This window comes from Canis aureus, chromosome 8 (genome assembly GCF_053574225.1).
Source record: "Canis aureus isolate CA01 chromosome 8, VMU_Caureus_v.1.0, whole genome shotgun sequence".
NCBI classification, from domain to species: Eukaryota; Metazoa; Chordata; class Mammalia; order Carnivora; family Canidae; genus Canis; species Canis aureus.
Window position 1 is genome coordinate 69,253,557 of NC_135618.1, and position 19,093 is coordinate 69,272,649.

General features: G+C 44.8%; 1 protein-coding gene and 1 long non-coding RNA gene across 2 annotated transcripts; one reads left to right on the forward strand and one right to left on the reverse strand.

Annotated features, from left to right (window-relative positions):
- Positions 1 to 18: 18 nt before the first annotated feature.
- Positions 19 to 16,833, forward strand: LOC144319645 (uncharacterized). The gene is made up of 11 exons (XM_077908073.1): positions 19 to 2,191; positions 4,677 to 4,865; positions 5,360 to 5,490; positions 5,855 to 5,913; positions 9,637 to 9,788; positions 10,194 to 10,262; positions 10,350 to 10,512; positions 11,389 to 11,550; positions 11,818 to 11,915; positions 14,909 to 14,988; positions 16,259 to 16,833. The coding sequence occupies exons 1-11, from the start codon at positions 34 to 36 to the stop codon at positions 16,298 to 16,300; spliced, it is 3,303 nt and encodes a 1,100-aa protein (XP_077764199.1). The 5' UTR covers positions 19 to 33; the 3' UTR covers positions 16,301 to 16,833.
- On the reverse strand, positions 14,487 to 17,183 carry LOC144319646 (uncharacterized). The gene is made up of 2 exons (XR_013385403.1): positions 16,237 to 17,183; positions 14,487 to 14,977 (listed from the first exon to the last, which is right to left on the reverse strand). It is a non-coding gene; the product is annotated as an uncharacterized LOC144319646 (long non-coding RNA).
- Between the last annotated feature and the right edge of the window lie 1,910 nt (positions 17,184 to 19,093).

Genomic DNA, 19,093 nt, shown 5'->3' on the forward strand with positions numbered 1-19,093 from the left:
TCTCCAGATGCGACCACATCAGCATCTCCAGACATGACCACATCAACAGCCTGGCCGGATGCAAGCACATCAACAGCTTCCCCAGTCATGACCACATCAACAACAGCTCCAGACACGAGCACAACAATTTCTCCAGACAGCACCACATCCACAGCTTTCCCAGATGCCACCACATCAACAGTTTCTCCAGTCGCGAGCACATCAACACTTTCTGCAGACAGGAGCACATCAACAGTATCGCCAGACACCAGTACATCAACAACTTCTCCAGATGCGTCCACATCAATGACATCTTCAGACTTGACTACGTCAACAGCCTGGCCAGATGCGAGCACACCAACAGCTTCCCCAGTCATGAGCACATCAACAGCATCTGAAGACACAAGCACATCAACAACATATCCCCATGTGACCACATTAACGATGTCTCCAGATGTGACCACATCAGCAGCCTCGCCGGATGCAAGCACCCCAACAGCCTCCACAGTCGTGAACACATCAACAGTGTTTCCAGACATGAGCACATCAACAACATCTCCAGACACCAGCACATCAACAACATATCCCGATGTGACCACATCAACAACATCTCCAGTCATGACCACATCAACAGCCTGGCCAGATGTGAACACACCAACAGCTTCCCCAGTCATGAGCACATCAACAGTGTCTCCAGACATGAGCACATCAACAATATCTCCAGACACCAGCAGCACATCCACATCTCCAGTCGTGACCACATCAACGACGTCTCCAGACATAACCACATCAATAGCCTGGCCAGATGGGAGCACATCAACTACTTCCTCAGTCATGAGCACATCAATAGCTTCCCCAGTCATGAGCACATCAACAGCTTCCCCAGTCATGAGCACATCACCAGTGTCTCCAGACACGACCACATCAACAGCATCTCTAGACACCAGCATATCAACAACTTCTCCAGATGGGACCACATCAACGATGTCTCCAGTCACGAGCACACCAACAGCTTCCCCAGTCATAAGCACATCAACAGCCTGGCCAGATGGGAGCATGTCAACAGCTTCCCCAGTCACGAACACATCAACAGCTTCCCCAGTCATGAGCACAACACCAGTGTCTCCAGACACGAGCACATCAACAGCATCTCTAGACACCAACACATCAACAACTTCTCCAGACGCAACCACATCAACAGCCTGGCCAGATGCGAGCACATCAACACCTTCCACAGTCATGACCTCATCAACAGCATCCCCAGACAGCACCACATCCACAGCTTCTCCAGATGCAAGCACATTAACTTCTTCTCCAGATGTGACCACATCAACAGCTTCTCCAGACCTAACCACATCAACAGCTTCTGCAGACACCAGCACGTCAACATCTCCAGTCGCAAGCACATCTCCAGCCTCTTCAATTGGGAGCACATCTACAACTGCTCCAAACACGAGCATATCAACAGCTTCTCCAGACTCCACCACATCAACTGCTTCTCCAGATTACAGCACATCCACAGCTTCCTCCGACAGGGTCACATCAACCCCTTCTCCAGACAGAACCACATCTCCTGCTCCTCCAGATACTGCCACCACCACCGCAGCTCCCACAGAGAGTTTCCCATCACCAACACCTTCAGCTCCCTTTACCTCAACAGGGACAGCTTCGCCAAACACGATCACATCTCCAGCTTCTGCTGCCACTGCCACCACCACAGTTGCTCTCACAGACAGTAGCCCATCGCCAACACCTTCAGCTGACTCTACCTCAACCGCAACAGCTTCTCCAGATATGACCACATCCCCAGCTTTTGTTGAGAGTTCCACCACCAGTTCATCTGTCACAGAGAGTATTCCACCCCCAACATTACCAGCTGAGAGCACCTCAGCAGGCTCAGTTTCTCCAGTGACTGACACATCCACCACTTTTACATTGAGTGGTACCACTTTGTCTTCTTATACAGGAGCTGAGACTTCTACAACCTCTGTTGGTAGTGTCACCACCACTCCAGCTTCCACAATAAGTAGCCCACAGACAATACCATCTGCAACAACTTCTGCCTCCTCCCCATCTGTGACTCCTGTGGTTGTCACCACAGGGACTCAGTCCACCTCTACCTCCAGGACAACACTTACCACGCAAAGGTCGACCACTGCTACAATAAAAAGCACCCCTGCCCCTACATCTACTACTCCAGCAACCACACCATGTAAGTAATATTTTGTATTTGCCTTTTGAAGCCTACATATGTTTTCAATCTGTCCCTGTGGGCTTCTTAGACCTTTATCCTAATTCTTCTTTTGTTCTTACTTGTTTCCTTTGGATCAAATGTCCTCAGTGCAGTCACCTTTTCTCTGATCTCTGTCCTGCCCACTATTTCTTGAACTAGGTCCATTTTATCATACAACATACTTCATCTCTCTTTGCCTAGACAGCTTGAGTCCCCAGCAGCAGAGTGTCTGCACACTCCATATCTTCCTTTTATATTCTGTGAAGCTCTGTCCCATCATGTGTTATATCCTATAATCTCATAAACTTCCTATATTTCATTTGGATTACATGTCCTTTTAGTGGTTTATCTCATTTATTTTGCTCATGCTTAAATGCTAAGGTTTTTTGGTTTTTGTTTTGGTTTTTGTTATTGTTGTTGCCTAGTACTCATATATGTCTTTGGCAACTATCTCTCTGCTACCATTCATTTATTTTGTTTTTTCTTATTTTCTGTGCATCCACCATAGAAGCCAAAGAAGTTTTTTTTTTAATTTAAAGATTTTATTTATTTATTTATCAGAGTCACACACAGATTGAGGCAGAGACATAGTCAGAGGGAGAGGGAAAAGCTGGCTCCCTGCAAGGAGGGAGCCCAATGCTGGACTCAATCCCCAGATTCTGGGGTCACGCCCTGAGCCAAAGACAGACACTCAACCACTGAGCCACCCAAGTTTCCCAAGCAGATTTATTTTTATCAGCTCTGAGCTCTGCCTCTATGCCTTTGAATATTTCTGTATCCTTATGCCTCCCTGTCTTTTTTCTGTCTCTGGAACTTCCACCCAGCTCTCTTTGCTCTGAATAAAATGAGACCTGCCCCACTCCATGCCTACCATTATAATATAGTGTCATTATGTAATATATAATATACAATATATATTATACAATATACTATTATACTTGTGAGATTGATTATCAGAGTGAGAGAGGATATTTGGCATTAAGATAAATGTACTAGTTAAAATACTTGAAGACATTTATTGGTTTAGATAAACTATAGATATGCCTAGAGACATATGATCTGTGTTTTCCAGGATAGTGCCCTGCCCTATCCTGTCTTGAATTGAGGAAGATGAAGGGAAGTTCTTCAGCATTTGGCTACCGCATTTCCTCAGTGCTTTGTGAATTCTTCCTCTGGAGGGTTTTTGCCTGGCTTTTATTTTATGTGGCTTTGTTCTTTGGTTTCTCTCCAATCTGGCATTGTCTAGTTGAACTCTGATTCTCAGACAGAGGTGCTGAGCATCTTTAGGAGGAGGTCTGGAACTTGTGTCCCTAAGAAGTCCCACTGGTGTCTTGCAGTAAATGCATGACCACCAGGCCCACAGCCAGTATTGGTCAGCTTTCTGAAGGCAGATAGTCTCCCTTCATCTTCCTCTTATTCCCTGGAGGTTGGCTTTCCCTGTAGACCTTTGGGCAACTGGTGACACATCCCAGTAGGTGCTTTTGCTGCTTCACACAAGCTTGTGCTCATCACTTAGATCAGGTCTGGACATCTTCAGTAACACACAACACAGAGAGAGAGAAAGAGAGAGAGAGAGAGAGAGAGAGAGAGGCTGATTTAGGATTTATGGATCTTTCTTGTGCCCAGGATGCCACTCTTGACTCAACTCTTCCACTCTTTCTGAATGTCTTGAACCAAAGGCCAGTAACCAGAGGCTGTGTGATGTGATGGGTGTGGCCTATGCACTCTGAAACTGGTAGGAGAGGAGTAGACCGGGAGGCAGAGGTGGGGCAGGGTTTCCTAGAGTATGTGCATATCTCACGTACCTAGCTAGACAAAACTTACCTGGAATACAAGTCTGTGCATGTACAGCTCTTTTCAAGAAAAGCCAACAGGAACAGAGATCTCACTTTCCAAATAGATTGGCATAGATATTGAGAGTTGTCTGTAACCATCTTCTATCTAAATGAAGTTTGCACTCCTCCCTCAAACTCTACATCTCAGAAAATAAAGAGGAATCATGAATAGTCACCATGGCAACAATTTCCAGTATGAGCTCTCCTGAAGCAGGTGTTGCAGAGACAATGACATACTCATTCACAGGCCTGCTGTAACCTAGATTGGTCAAGTTCTTCTGGGTACTCTTAGTTTCTGTTTTTTCTTTTCTCTTCCTCAGCCTTGCCTGTGTTGTTCCTCACCCCTGACAATACTAGATGTTCCATTCCTTGCTTTTCAGGGCTAAAGTAAATCATACTGGAATACTCTAAGACCAGGTTAAGTCTGGCATCCACATGGATCATTGGGCAGGTCTCTTAGCCTCTTTCTACCTCACTTGTCCCATCCATAAAATAGGGATGACACTAACTATCCTGCCTATTCCAGGGTCTCATGAGAGTATCAAATTAGATGGTATCTGGAAAATGTGTTGCAAGCTGTAAAGTGTTATGCAAATATGTGTGGGTAAGTGGGGCTTTGTCCTTTTCAGTGGACTGCAAAAATGAAGGGACGTGGAATGGGCAGGTCTGTGTTTGCCCCAACGGCTTCCAAGGAGACCAGTGCCAGTACGAGGCCATGACCTGCAAGAATGAAGGCTACTGGGATGGGATTAAGTGTGTGTGCGTTGGCCTCTTCCAAGGGCCAAAGTGCGAGGATGTGGTCCCGAGCATTGAGATAGGTGAGTAGGACCACAGGGCCCTGCTCTCCCCAGTCCTGAGCCCCTATTACTGCCCTCTGCATGCCCAGGAATATGGCCTCTTCTGGGGGCAACCATTTAACTCAGTGGCAATAAAGTTGAAACATTAAAAAATGAATAAAGCAGGAAGGTATAGTTTGGAACAAAACATAAATCTGGCACAGAATTTGTATTTTAAAATACACTTAAGATAAATGAGTGTGTACTGGAGGAGAATACAAAAAGTATGTGAAATTCTCTAAGATAATGTAAGGCCAGAGATCCCCTGGGTTCCATCCCAAAGCCATGAAGAATACAGTGTACTCCCCACCCTCCAGAAGCACTCTGGTGAGACCTGAGTGGGAGTGGGGGTGGTGGACCTAGCCCACTCCCTTGCTCAGGGCAGAATTGCTGAAGTGTGGGTCTCCTTGGGAAGGAACTTGGGGTGGGAGGGGTCTCTGTTCTCAGTAAGTGGTGCTTCTGTTTGACCCCCTCAGACTCTCCACCGGAGACCGTCTCTGCCCAAGTAGAAATGACTGTGACAGTGACCAGTAGGGAGTTCACCAAAGAGCTAGAAGACCGGGATTCTGTAGAATTCAAGAACTTCAGTGATACATTCACACAAGAGGTGAGCCTGGGAAAGCAAGTCCCTGTCGGTAACTCAGGGAGGAGTCTCTAGAGGTAAAGAAAGCAGTTGAGGGCTGTTCTCATGTTTGTGAGTTTCTCAGCTCACTCCTTTCCTCAGGGTTTGCCAGAGAGCTTGTGAAAAGACAAAGAAAGTTTCCATGAAAGGGCCAGTGGGAGGGCCCCAGGGATAGGGCTAGTCTCTGAGGAGGGAACACCCCATCTGAACAGTGTGACCCTGCCAGCTTCTCACAGGGAATGGGGGATGCAGCAGGTCCATCCTCTGCCTTCCTGAATTCCTATGGAAAGACCTGGCAGGCTCCACGTTGGGGCATCTGGGATGACACCGTGACCTCCTTGCTTTTCAGATGGCCCATGTTTATCGTGAAATCCCTGAGTATCAAGGGGTCAACATCACAAGGCTGTCGTGAGTATCTGGGGATCCTGGAAAGAAAGTCTTTGGAGTGGAAACAATAATCATAAAGACAACTGTAACTCTGCCCCTATATGAGTTTGCCAGGACTGTCATAACAAAATACCCCAGACTGGGTGGCTCAAGCAACAGATATTTATTTCTCAGGTTCTGGAGGCTGAAGTCCAAGATCGAGGTGTTCAGTAGATTTGGTTTCTTCTGAGTCTCTCTTTGGCTTGCAGATAATTGCCTCCTTCCTGGGTCCTCACACAGTTTTCCTCTGTTCAAGCACATCCTTGGTGTGTCTTTGTGTGACCAAATTTCCTCCTCTTGTTTTTTTTTTTTTTTTTTAAAGTTCTTATTTATTTTTGTAGCAATCTCTACACTCAACATGGGGCTTGAATTCAAAACCCAAGGTCAGGAGTCACATGTTTTTCCAACTGAGCCAGTCAGGTGCCAGCCCAAATTTCCTCTTCTCATAAGGACACCACTCAGATTGGGTTAGGGCCCACCCCAACAGGCTCATTTTAACTTAAGCACATGTGTAGAGGCCCTATCCTCAAATAAAGAGATACTGGGGGTTAGGGCTTCAACATATGAATTTGGGGGGGAATACAGTTTAGCTTATAACACCCTCCCAACAATTATAGTCTTACATATATTTTCCAATTTGGAAGCTCATAACCATCCTGTGAGTGAGGCCGGCAGGATTATTTCCATTGCACAGAAAAAGAAACAGATTCCTAGAGACAGGCATTGAGTTGCCTAAGGGGTCATTTATGGAGTGGTAGATCCAAGACTCAAACAGAAATCCCCTTATGCTGGAGACACCGACACATGAGAGTACCTGGAGGTTACAGTTTGTGTGGTGGACATCCCATTTGTCTTCAGAGATGAAGCCAAATAACTTAGCTTGGGAGGCAACCCCAAGGAAAATGTGTCCAAGTCCTGACCTGGCCGGTATTCACTCCCACTCACCTCTTACAGGACTCTGCTCCCACAGAATCTTGGCCCTGCTATCAACCTCAACTGTTTGAAAACCTTAGAATGGTACTGACCAATGAGGTTTACAGGAGTTGCCCAGCCTCCCCTGGTCCGTGAGGGAGATATCTCTCCCATGGTTTACAGAGTCATAATAATCTTCAAAAGAAATTTGCAACCAGTAGAAAGAAAGTTGAACAAAATCACAGGGGAAAAATGTATCTTTCAGCCTCTGTTTTTCTTTCTCTCCCAGTTATGTCAAACCAAAACCTTCTCTCTTGAACAAGAGAGGCCACCAGCTGGGCTTGCCATGTCCTCTTCCTGTGGTCTGTGAGCAGGTGCCTGGTGTCTGCCCTTCAGCAGTTTAGCTCCCCTGGAAGAGGAAACCATTTTTCTTTCTGGCCCTAAAACTTCCTCTTCAGGTTTAGCATGTGCTGACCCCAGAGAGTTCTCTTCCCCCCTGGGGATGGGGCAGTCTGTAGATGCAAACGTCATCTTTCTTCTCTACCTGTCACTGTTTCTCAGGCAGGAGAAGGAGGACAGGCTCTGTGGACCAAGCATTTTTATATTCCTGCTGGGTTTTCTTTTTTTTTTTTTTAATTTTTATTTATTTATGATAGTCACAGAGAGAGAGAGAGAGAGAGGCAGAGACACAGGCAGAGGGAGAAGCAGGCTCCATGCACCGGGAGCCTGATGTGGGATTCGATCCCGGGTCTCCAGGATCGCGCCCTGGGCCAAAGGCAGGCGCTAAACCGCTGCGCCACCCAGGGATCCCGGGTTTTCTTTTTTCAAAAAAAGATTTTATTTATGTATTTGAGAAAGAGAGAGAGAGAGCGTAAGCAGGGAGGAAGGGGAGAAGGAGAAGGAGAAACAGACTCCCCACTGAGCAGGGAGCCCAATGCAGTACTTGATCCCAGTACTCTGGGATAGTGACCTGAACTGAAGGCAAATGCTTAACTGCCCAAGCCATACAGGCATCCCTGCACCCCTGCTGGGTTCTCTATCCATTCTACTACCTTCGGCCAGATATGAAGAGACAGCTGAACTCTGAGGGCTCCAGAGACATCTGGGAGCAGGCAGATAGGAAGTGAGAATCATTCATCTTGGAATCATGGAGGGAAGAGTCCCGGGAACCAACTACCCTCATGTTACACATGAGGGAACTGAGGCCCTACGGGGCCAACTGCTGGTCCAAGATCACTTGGCTACTCTGGGCAAGTGTCAGGATTTCCTCCTGAACCTCCTAACTCCCACTATATCTGTGTGGCCTTGATAAAGCCGTGTTTCTCTCCATCAGAGTTTTCAAAATGGGGTCTGAGGGTAGTGATGGAGTCAGGGAGATGCCTGAGGCCACCACCATCTTGGGTCTCTTTTCTTTCTCTTTTTAAAAGATTTTAGGCATTTATTCATGAGAGACACAGAGAGAGAGGTAGAGACATAGGTAGAGGTAGAAGTAGGCTCCTTGCAGGGAGCCGGATGCAGGACTCGATCCCAGGACCCTGGGATCATGCCCTGAGCCGAAGGCAGATGCTCAACCACTGAGTCACCCAGGCATCCCACCATGTGGGGTTCTTGAGATCAACGTGTCCTTATTTTGAAAGATGACCTTGAGCTACAAGATCCCCTGGTCCCCTCTAACTCATTAATCTACAGGTTATTTGAATTCCACTGTTCTATATTTTACATATTATGAGTATAATTATTATCTCATATAACTCTATTATTCTGTATTATACTATTCTTTATCTTGTTCAGAAATATTGACCCCCCAATCTTCTATTTATGTTTAAGCCTCTGAATATAGTACTAAGGAGAAAGCAAGGGGAAAAGAGTGCTTTTGGCTTCCTTTATTTAGGAATCCTGAACTGTGAGCATGGGAAGGCTGGACTTGTTGCTGTATTTTTATATCCAGAAAGTACTTGTTCCTGGGGTGCAAATGATCCCTACACCTATGTCAGGAGAGAAGTAATTTGCATTCTAGAATAAGAGCTCATTGACTTCCAGGCATTTCTGATTCTGTTTTACATACACAGAAGATGGGCTGCTCTAGGGATTTGGAGCTAGAGAAGAGAAAAGGAAGCAAATGGAAGCTGTGAGCTTGTCTGAAGCCATGTTCTCTTGATGGCTTTGCCCCTGCCTTTTCCTAGGTCCTAAGGAAGCTAGGAAGAGAAGAGATGATTGGCTAGAATTTTAACCTTTTAGGTGTCAAAGACTCATTTGAGAATTGACAACAGTGTATGTGAGTTGAAAATACATACATATGAGCTTCTATGCATACTCTTAGAGGGCTCACAGGCCTTCTGCAGCCCACCACTTAGCAATTCACGAGTCCTGTAAGCCTCTGGTGTCCTCATACCTCTTAAAGACATCTTGCCAGCAGCTATCCAGTCTCCTGCTGATTGCATCTAATGACATCTTGATGATGATCTTCCGTGGTCCCATCCCTCTATCCATCTTTGCCCTTGAGCCTTCCCTAAGACTTCCACACAGGGAAGACAATTATCTTAGGCCTAGAGCCTAAGTTTCGAGACAGTTATCTTAGGCCCAAGTTGTGATATGTGCCCGAAGGGGAAGTGCCTAGCACTGTGCCTGGAATTAGCTTTCATCCAGGGAACACGGGGTCATCATTTCAACCATCCTCCCCCAGCTCTGCCTTCCCATGGGAGCAAAGAGGGCATGTCTTGCCTAGGAAAAAGGGGTTGAAGTGAGCACTTATGACCTAGGAGGATACTCACAGACATCTTTTTCTTTCCTCAGTGCTGGCAGTATTGTGGTAGAACATGAAATTATCCTGAAGACCAAGTTCACCCCAGAATACAAGGATGTTTTGAATAAGGTCACCCAGAAGGTGACGGAAAAAATCCAGAATGTAACCAAACAGCAAATAACCATAAATAATACCTGCCCAGGTAAATTCCTAGGCTTCTGGGGGGGGGTGTTGAAGGGTCCTCAAGGAATCTTTAAGCTTTGTGTCATCCCTGGAGGGGGGAAGGGGAAAAGGCAGGTGTATATGTAGGCTAAATCCTGTGGGACTAGTGGGAAAATGAGAATAAGCATGGCTTGTTATGAGGAGCCTATTCTTCTGAATATAATGAGTAGTGTGGGAATCTTGGCAAAGATGCATATGGGAGAAGAAGACATGGGGAAGGCACAGGGCACTTGGAGGGTCATTGTTCTGGAGAGCTGGGCACAAGGCTGCCATTACCGTCTGCAGGAATGGGGTTCCTTCTACCCCTCATCACATCCCACTCCCCACTCCCCTATCCCTACTAAACAAATTTGTTTTAAGGGGCTCTATGTGTCTCCTTTCACAGCTCTACTGTGTTACAACACGACTGCCACCAAGGTGCAAAACATTACGGTTACCCAATATGACCCTGAAAGTAGGTGACTGGGGGTCCAGGGAGGGCAGAGGGAGGTAGACAATGTACCTGGCTACCTGGTCACTGCAACTCCTCCATGTCCCACAGAGGAATGCAAAGAGAAGGCTGGGAAAGATTATGCTGCCTACTTCTTTGTGGAGTACAAGGATCAGAAACCAAACTGCATCAACCATTGCATGCCAGGCTTCAACAGCACCATGAACTGTAATTTTGGGAAGTGCCAGCTAGACCGCAGTGGTCCTCGGTGCTAGTGAGTGTCCCACCCCAGCCTGGCTGTTCTCCCTCCCCATTGGGAAACCCACACTTCAAGACTCTGTCTAAAGGCAAAGGTCATCAAGTGGGTCCTGGCCTCTCTTGAATACAAAGGACACAAGTAGCCAGAATCCCAAGGCCAGATCCAGAATGGGCCTCAGTAGCTTTCCTCCCCTCCCCTGGGTTTGTGTAGTGACTAAGGACGGGGCCAAGCTCTGAAAAAGCAGAAGGAAAGCCCCAGCTTCTGAAAATTCCCAGAAAGCCTATAAAAGCTGAGTCACAGGCATTGCCTACTGAAACTAAACCAAAGACAGACCAGGGAGAAGGAGTCACACATACTCAAAGACCTGAGTAAATATTCTGGTTCTGGGAAGGTTTCCTGAACAAGGATTTCACAGGCTGGTATGGGGAGGAGAGGAACAGGGCTTAGAAAGGGTTTCTCCAGGGAGGAGAGGGAGCTTCAGAGGCAGAGTGTGTGCTGGGGATCTGGGATGGGGATTTGCTTTTCCTGATGGAAAGGGAGACTGAGAGCGTGATGGTTAGTTGTGGATAAAAAAGGCTGGGGTCTTAAGTTCTTGGGTACAGCCTAGGGCAAAGCCCAAATTGGGCCAACTGCTCTATATCCTGGGCTACAAAACCTAAAAGTACTGGGCTGAGTATTGGGTCTCTCTCTTAGGCCCACGTCATGGAAGCTGGACTTTACCTCTGTCCCCTCAGGGCTCCTTGTTCCACACCCTAGCAATGTTGTCTTTACCCTCTCCTCATTAAGCTCCCATGGAGTCAGGGCCAGATCTGAGGCAGGCAGACTGTGAGTGTTTGCTACCCCTGACTCAGAATGCTCCCTCTCCCCATCTGCTCCTTCTGTCCATCTCAGCTGCCTGAGCACAGACACTGACTGGTACAGCGGGGAAACCTGTGAATTCAGTACCAAGAAGAGCCTGGTGTACGGGCTTGTGGGAGCAGCTGGTGCCACAGTGCTACTCATCCTTGTTGTTCTCTTGATGTTTGCGCTCCGTTCCAAGAAAGAGGTGAAACGGTGAGTCACTGCAGCCACCCCCCCCCCCCGCTCCCCGCCCCCCTCCCCCCCCCCCCGCCCCCCGCCTCCCCTCCCCTCCCGCCCCCCGCCCCCCCCCCCCCCCCCCCCGCCGTGGGCCTCTAGCTCCTCCTCTTTTTCAAGTGCTTCTGCCTTCAATCATTCATCCTCAGGATGGACAGTGGGAGAACTGAAAGCAGGCATGGAACCAGTCCCCAAATTCTGGTTCCCTGCTCATAATGGAAATCTCTCTGGTGTTTTTGTCAATAGGCAAAAGTCTAGAGTGACGGAGTTGTACAAATGGCATGAAGAAGATGGAGGACCAACACCTGGAACCTTCCGAAACATTGGTTTTGATATGTATGAAGGTACTGGAAGTCCTTAGTGGACTCAAAATATCTCAAAGGGTGTACATGGGAGGTACATGGAAGGACTTCATGGAGCAAAGAGAACAGTGTTTCCATCTCTAAAACCTTGGGTTCTGTATCTGTACTCCTATTTCTACCACTGGCTCCTGCAAAGCCCTCGATGAGGTGTAAGCATGGGCACAGCATAACTAGACCATTGAAGGGCATGAGTTACTTGATGGTCTACATTTCTGCAGAACACAAACCTGCCTATGTGGCCACAGATAGACATGTAGGGGTGGGTTGAGCTCACTGATAGATGAGTTATAGCCCAGTCAAGTGATTAATTCCATATTTGCCAGGTTAAATGTACGTGTTAAAATTTCTACAGATCAAGTCTTTACATTCCAAAGAAGGGAAAAATGGAAGGAGGGAAACATTTTAGTCAATTCATAAAAAAGCAAGAAAGGGGGAACAGATGATGAGGAAAGGGATGACAAATAGGAAGCACTAAATAAGATGGTAGAAAATAATCTACCATCTTATCAACAACAAATATAAGCAGATTAAATACTCCAGCTAAGGATGACTGGGTGACAGGCACTGAGGGGGGGCACTTGACGGGATGAGCATGGGGTGTTATACTATATGTTGGCAAATCAAACTTCAATAAAAAAAAGCATATATATATATATATATATATACTATATCTATATATAAAATACTCCAGCTAAAAAATATATAATACTCCACCTAAAATAAAAATAAAAATATATATAATACTCCAGCTAAAAGAGGGAATTAAAAAAAATCTAGCTATTTTTTGTGAATGAAAGGTATCAACATTAAAAGTCATTCCATTTGGGGCGCCTGGCTGGCTCAATCAATAGAGCCCCTGGTTGTAAGTTCAAGCCCTGTGTTGGGTGTAAACATTACTTAAAAAGAAAATCTTTATTGATGGGATGTTATACTGGGTGTTATACTATATGTTGGCAAATTGAATATTTATTTATTTATTTATTTATTTATTTATTTATTTATTTATTCTTAAGGTGTTATTTATTTATTCATGAGAGATACAGAGAGAGAGGCAGAGACATAGGCAGAGGAAGAAGCAGGCTCCATGCAGAGAGCCCAATGTGGGACTCGATCCCAGGTCTCCAGGATCATGCCCTGGGCTGAAGACAGATGCTCAACAGCTGAACTACCCAGGCATCCTGGCAAATTGAATTTAAATAAAATATTTTAAAAACAAACAAAAAAATAAATTTTTTAGAAAAAAATTTTAAATATCATTCCATTTAACCAAGGTTTGGTAAACTCTTTCTACAAAGGGCCAGATAGCATATTTTGGGCTTTTGTGGACAATATGATTTCTATCACAATTACTCAACCCTGTTGATGTAGCATGAAAACAGCCATAGACAATATGTAAATGAATAAGTGTGGTTGTGTCCAATAAAACTTTTTTGACCCTTATAAATGTAAAAAAAAGAAAGAAAGAAAGAAAGAAAAAATTCTTAGCTTGTGAGGCATATACAAATAGGCATCAGACGCACAGGCCATATTTGTCAACTTCTACATTGAGCCAGAAGTGAGTCACAGATGCCCTCTATTGCCAGTCCTACTAATTATTGTCCTGGGTGTCCTAATCAGTATAATAAAAAAGAAAAAGAGATAAAGGGCTTAAAGATTGGGAAGAAAAATATAAGTCTGTCATTTGCTGATGGTATGGTTGTCTAACCTAGAAAACCCAAGAAAATGTTAACTCCCTAAAAGTAATAGAATTTATCAATTTGCAAGAGATAAGATCATTTGCATGTCTATGCATCAACAGGTCATTTTTTTTCCTCTCATTTCATAATTTTATTTTTTTGTTCTATTACTTTTTTTAATAATAAATTTATTTTTTATTGGTGTTCAATTTGCCAACATACAGAATAACACCCAGTGCTCATCCCTCAGTGCCTGTCACCCAGTCACCCCCACCCCCTGCCCTCCTCCCCTTCCACCACCCCTAGTTCATTTCCCAGAGTTAGGAGTCTCTCATGTTCTGTCTCCTTTTCTGATATTTCCCACCCATTTCTTCTCCCCTCCCCTCTATTCCCTTTCACTATTATTTATATTCCCCAAATGAATGAGACCATATAATGTTTGTCCTTCTCCGATTGACTTATTTCACTCAGCATAATACCCTCCAGTTCCATCCACATCGAAGCACATGGTGGGTATTTGTCGTTTCTAATGGCTGAGTAATATTCCATTGTATACATAAACCACATCTTCTTTATCCATTCATCTTTCAATGGATACCGAGGCTCCTTCCACAGTTTGACTATTGTGGACATTGCTGCTATAAACATCGGGGTGCAGGTGTCTTGGCGTTTCATTGCATCTGAATCTTTGGGGTAAATCCCCAACAGTGCAATTGCTGGGTCGTAGGGCAGGTCTATTTTTAACTCTTTGAGGAACCTCCACAGTTTTCCAAAGTGGCTGCACCAGTTCACATTCCCACCAACAGTGTAAGAGGGTTCTTATACAGCAACAAATATATACAGTACAAATATATATCCAATAAAAGATATTGAAGAGTTTTCAGTGGAAAAATGATAAAACTTTATTTAAAAACATTGTAGAAACCCTAAGCAAAGGAAAAGCCTTATGTCCATGAATTAGAGCATCAATACACCAAATCCATCAAATAGCCCCCCACTCCAAGGGGGGGCTAATCCTAATCCTAATGGACTTTTCACAAATTTGAGACGCTGCCTGCCAAGAGATGGTGGTTTTTCTTTGTTGAACTTTTTAAATGTGATTTTCCACATCTTCCAAGAACCAACCAAACCATTTGCTGAGGTCTGGTAATTTAGGTAGGCTGTCATGTTTGCGATGGCTTTCAGTTTCCTAGGAAGGGAGGGGATACACCCCTCATCTTACAGTGGGTGGGATTAGAGGGATAGATGTGAGCTTGTCTTTCTAACCAGCTGCTTCCATGGGGCTTTCTTCTCATCTAGATCAAGATGATTCCATCCACTTGGACTCCATTTATAATAACTTCCAGCCCTCCCTGGACCACATAGACTCTGAAACAAAGGTAAGAAAGGCATGGATGAAGTGCTCATCTCCTCCTTTCCTAAGACCCTATATCCCCTCCTACCATGGTAAGATCTTCAGGAAAGCAAAGTCATGTTTATTGTTTGTTAGTCTCTGTGACATCTAGGTCTACATTGCTGGGAAATGAACATAATCTGGGGTGGCAGCAGATGGAGAAGGAGCTAAGCAACACAGTGGAATCTACCTTACCCTAGATCCCTGAGGCTCCAGGCTCAGAGATTTCTTTCCACTTTAAGTATGTGCTTGATGGCCAATTTATTTAGTTGTTTTAACTCTCAAACCACATAAAAGTCAAAAATAGTGTCCTAAATACCCTGCCTAGATCAACAATGTTTAACATGTTGCTACTTTTTCATTATATAGCATAGTATGTATGTATATGATATACATACTCATCAAATTTTGCTGAACCATTTGGAAGTCAGTTGCAAACATTATGACATTTAATTCCTAAACATTTCAGTAAACATCCCCAAATACCATTAGCATTCCCAATAAATTTATGATAATTCCATATTATCCAATATCCGTTTTCCAATGAATCCAAGAACACCTCTTTACTAGTTTTTTCAAATATGAAAAAATTGCACTCACTGACCTTTGTTGTGTCTCATTAGTCTTTTTAATCTAGAACTGATTCCTACCTTTAAGATATATTGATTTTTTTAAGAGTCTAGGATAATTGTCTTAAGGAATGTCCCACATTTTAAGTGTATCTAATTATTTTCTCATGGTGTTCTTTAACTTGTCCCTTGACCCTTTGTACTCCTATAAACTGGCAATCAGGCTTAGGGCTTGATTAGACCCAGCTTAGACATTTTTGTTAAGCATATGTCAGGCCTCACCTCAGAAGGTACATAATGTCATTATGTCCCACTGTGACTGAGGCCAAGATTGGTCATGGGCAAGGGGTGACCCTTCATTGATTGGCACCTTGATTTTCTTTCAACTGGATGGATGTTCAAGGGCAGAAGAAATGCTCTCAAAGTATTCACACTTCAGAAGTGTAATTGGCTTCAGGCACTGTACTCCCTAGGGAAAGCCTTGGGGCAAAGATAAACTCCCTAGCTAGAATACCTTTACAACTAACTAAGTTGTGGGTAAGTGGGGGAGATCGTTGGTTTGTACTAGACTCTAGGTTATAGGGTAAATTCTAAGCTGAGCACTTCCCCAGACCCAAGACTCTTATGTTTCCAAATCCCAGTTTCCTTATAAACCTAGCCTTCACCTGGTTCAATCTCTCTTTCCAGATCAAAATTCAGAGGCCCCAGGTGATGATGACATCGATTTAAGGCAAAGGCAGTTTCACGTGGAGCTGTGGGGTCTGGGAATGAAGAGAATTTACTTTGGCTAAGCCTGGTGGAACTTTCCCCATTGAGAGCATTCCATGGAACCTGATGAAAAACAGAACCTATACGAAGAAAGAAGAGAGAGACCACAGTGCTGGGAAACTCAAATAGAAACACCATGGAAACTCTGATGGGCTTGTCATGATCCCAGGCAAGGCGCTCCTGTTCAAACAGGGAAGTTCTTCCTCCCGCCTGCCTTGCTTCAGCACCAAGGAGAGCGTCCAAACCACTCCTCAACAGTGGCTAGCACTACAATTTAAGACTGAACTTTACATTATACAAAGCCTCTTGTAAGATTTCTTGCACTTCACTTTCATGAAAAGCATGTTTTAAACAATTCAGCATTTCCTTTGAATATATAGGATTATTACTATTTTTAATGTTCTAATATTTATCTATAGGTCCTGATTTTTTATTAGTCAATATAATAATATATATTTCTAATGGCTAAAAGCAACAAAAGCACATTCATTAAATTTTTCATGGTTCCTAGTCTTTTCTTCAGCCGATACCCTATACTAGCTCCTGTTTCTCACCTGCCAGTCTCTCTCATCTCCTCTCCCTCAGGATGTAGGGTCTAATGAATTTGGCCTCGAGATGAAAAGAGAAAATTTGCAGCCAATAAGGGTGCCAGCATCACTTGCTGGCCACTGAAGATGCCACAAGGCAGGACTCACATATACTCCCATGATACTGGGACTCCCAACTGAGAAAGAACCAAGTTCCCCTTCTGGAAATGGGCTCATGTTTCTTCCCATAGATTTGCAGAGATAGAGTCTTGGGTTTTATTTCCAGCTTTCTCATCAATTCCCTGTGTTAAATCTGGGAAAAGTCATTTTTGACAACTTGGATTCAAGATTTTCCTTCTGCTGAGTAAAGACTAGGTTCTTGCTAAGGCCCCTTTAATTGCTGTCATTTTTAACATGTTTAGGATGCTTTATTACAATTCCTGCCATGCAGCTCAGGATTCATTTTGTTCTGGAAGGTGTCACCCACAAGCTACCCTATTTAAAATTTAACCTAAAAACAGAGCCTAGGCTCTGCTGCCCCCTCATGATCACTTGGAGCATCTGCAGGGATCGGTCAGCTCATGGTGGACCCGTCCTGCCTACCCCACCCCTCCATAGGAAAGCCATCAAAATCCCCAGCTCTTAAAACTGAGTTTAGTCCATTTGAGCTGCAATAATAGAATACCATAGACTAGGTGGCTTATAAACAACACACATTTATTTCTTACAATTCTGGAGGCCAGTAAGTCCAAAATCAAGGTGCTGACAGATTCGGTATTCTGATTCACAGCCATCTACAACATCCTCACAGGATAGAAGGGGTGAAGGAGCTCTCTGGGGTCTCTTTTATAAGGGCACTAATCCCACTCAAGAGGGCTCCATCCTCATGACCTAATCATGTCTCAAGAGGTCCCACCTGCTTACATCATCACGTTGGAGATCAGATTTCAACATATGAATTTGGGGGAAGACAAACATTCAGTTTATAGCTTGGGATGAATCTGGGTTTCTTCCTTTTCAAACCCGCTTCCTGTTTTGAATAGGCCAAGGCATCAGTAGCCATAGGAGGGGCCATTTAAAAGAACTGCAGACCCCACATCCAGTCTAGAACCACATTAATCCACCTCAACGTCTTCCTGCTCTCTTCTCACATCTGCTTGGTGGAGAGGCAGGATACAATGATTAGACTGTATCTAGTCAGTCTGGGTCCAACTCTTGACCAGCTATTTACTACCTAGGTGAACTTGGGAAAGTAACTTCTCTCTAGACCTTAGTTCTCTCTCTTTTTTTATTTATTTATGATAGTCACAGAGAGAGAGAGAGGCAGAGACACAGGCAGAGGGAGAAGCAGGCTCCATGCACCGGGAGCCCGATGTGGGATTTGATCCTGGGTCTCCAGGATCGCGCCCTGGGCCAAAGGCAGGCGCCAAACCGCTGCGCCACCCAGAGATCCCCAGGACCTTAGTTCTCTTATCTGAAAAAACTGACCACTCCCTTTGTCCCAATCACCATTTTATATTTTAACTCATTTATTCCTTACAACCCTATCATTATCCCCATTATATAGATGAAGGAGTCAAGGCAAAGACATACCCAGTCACTTGCCCAAGATTGTGCAGCCAGTGGGAGTGAAGCTGGAGTTACAAACTAGAGAGTCTGGCAGTCAAGCCTGTATTCTTGACCATCAATTATGTGCCCTCCCTGTGGGTTCACTCCTGGGGTTAATTGGGTTAATACATGTAGAGTGCTTGGAACAAAGCCTGGCACATAGAAATTTTTAGGAGGGAAGGAAGGAAGGATGAAAGGAAGGAAGGAAGGGAGGGAGGGAGGGAGGGAGGGAGGGAGGGAGGGAAGGGAAGGGAAGGGAAGGGAAGGGAAGGAAGGAAGGACGGAAGGAAGGAAGGAAGGAAGGAAGCATTAATTACTGCTCCATTAGCTTCTTCCCTCACAATTCTTTCCCCAGTATCCCTTCTCTCTTCTTCCTTTCCCATTTCAACCATAGAAGAGCTATGGGCTGGATGGGAGGCAAGATGACAGGAAGGCCCTATTATTTTGCAGAAACAGGAAAATCCAAAGGCACAGAGATAAACAAAAGATTAGAGGTGGAAACACTAGGTGCAAAGAGGATGGTCTGGTGGGGGGTTAAAGACAAAAAGGGATTTGGGAACTACCTTCCCAGCCTCACCTTTGACGACCTGCATCACTCCCAAAGTTACATGGTTCCATG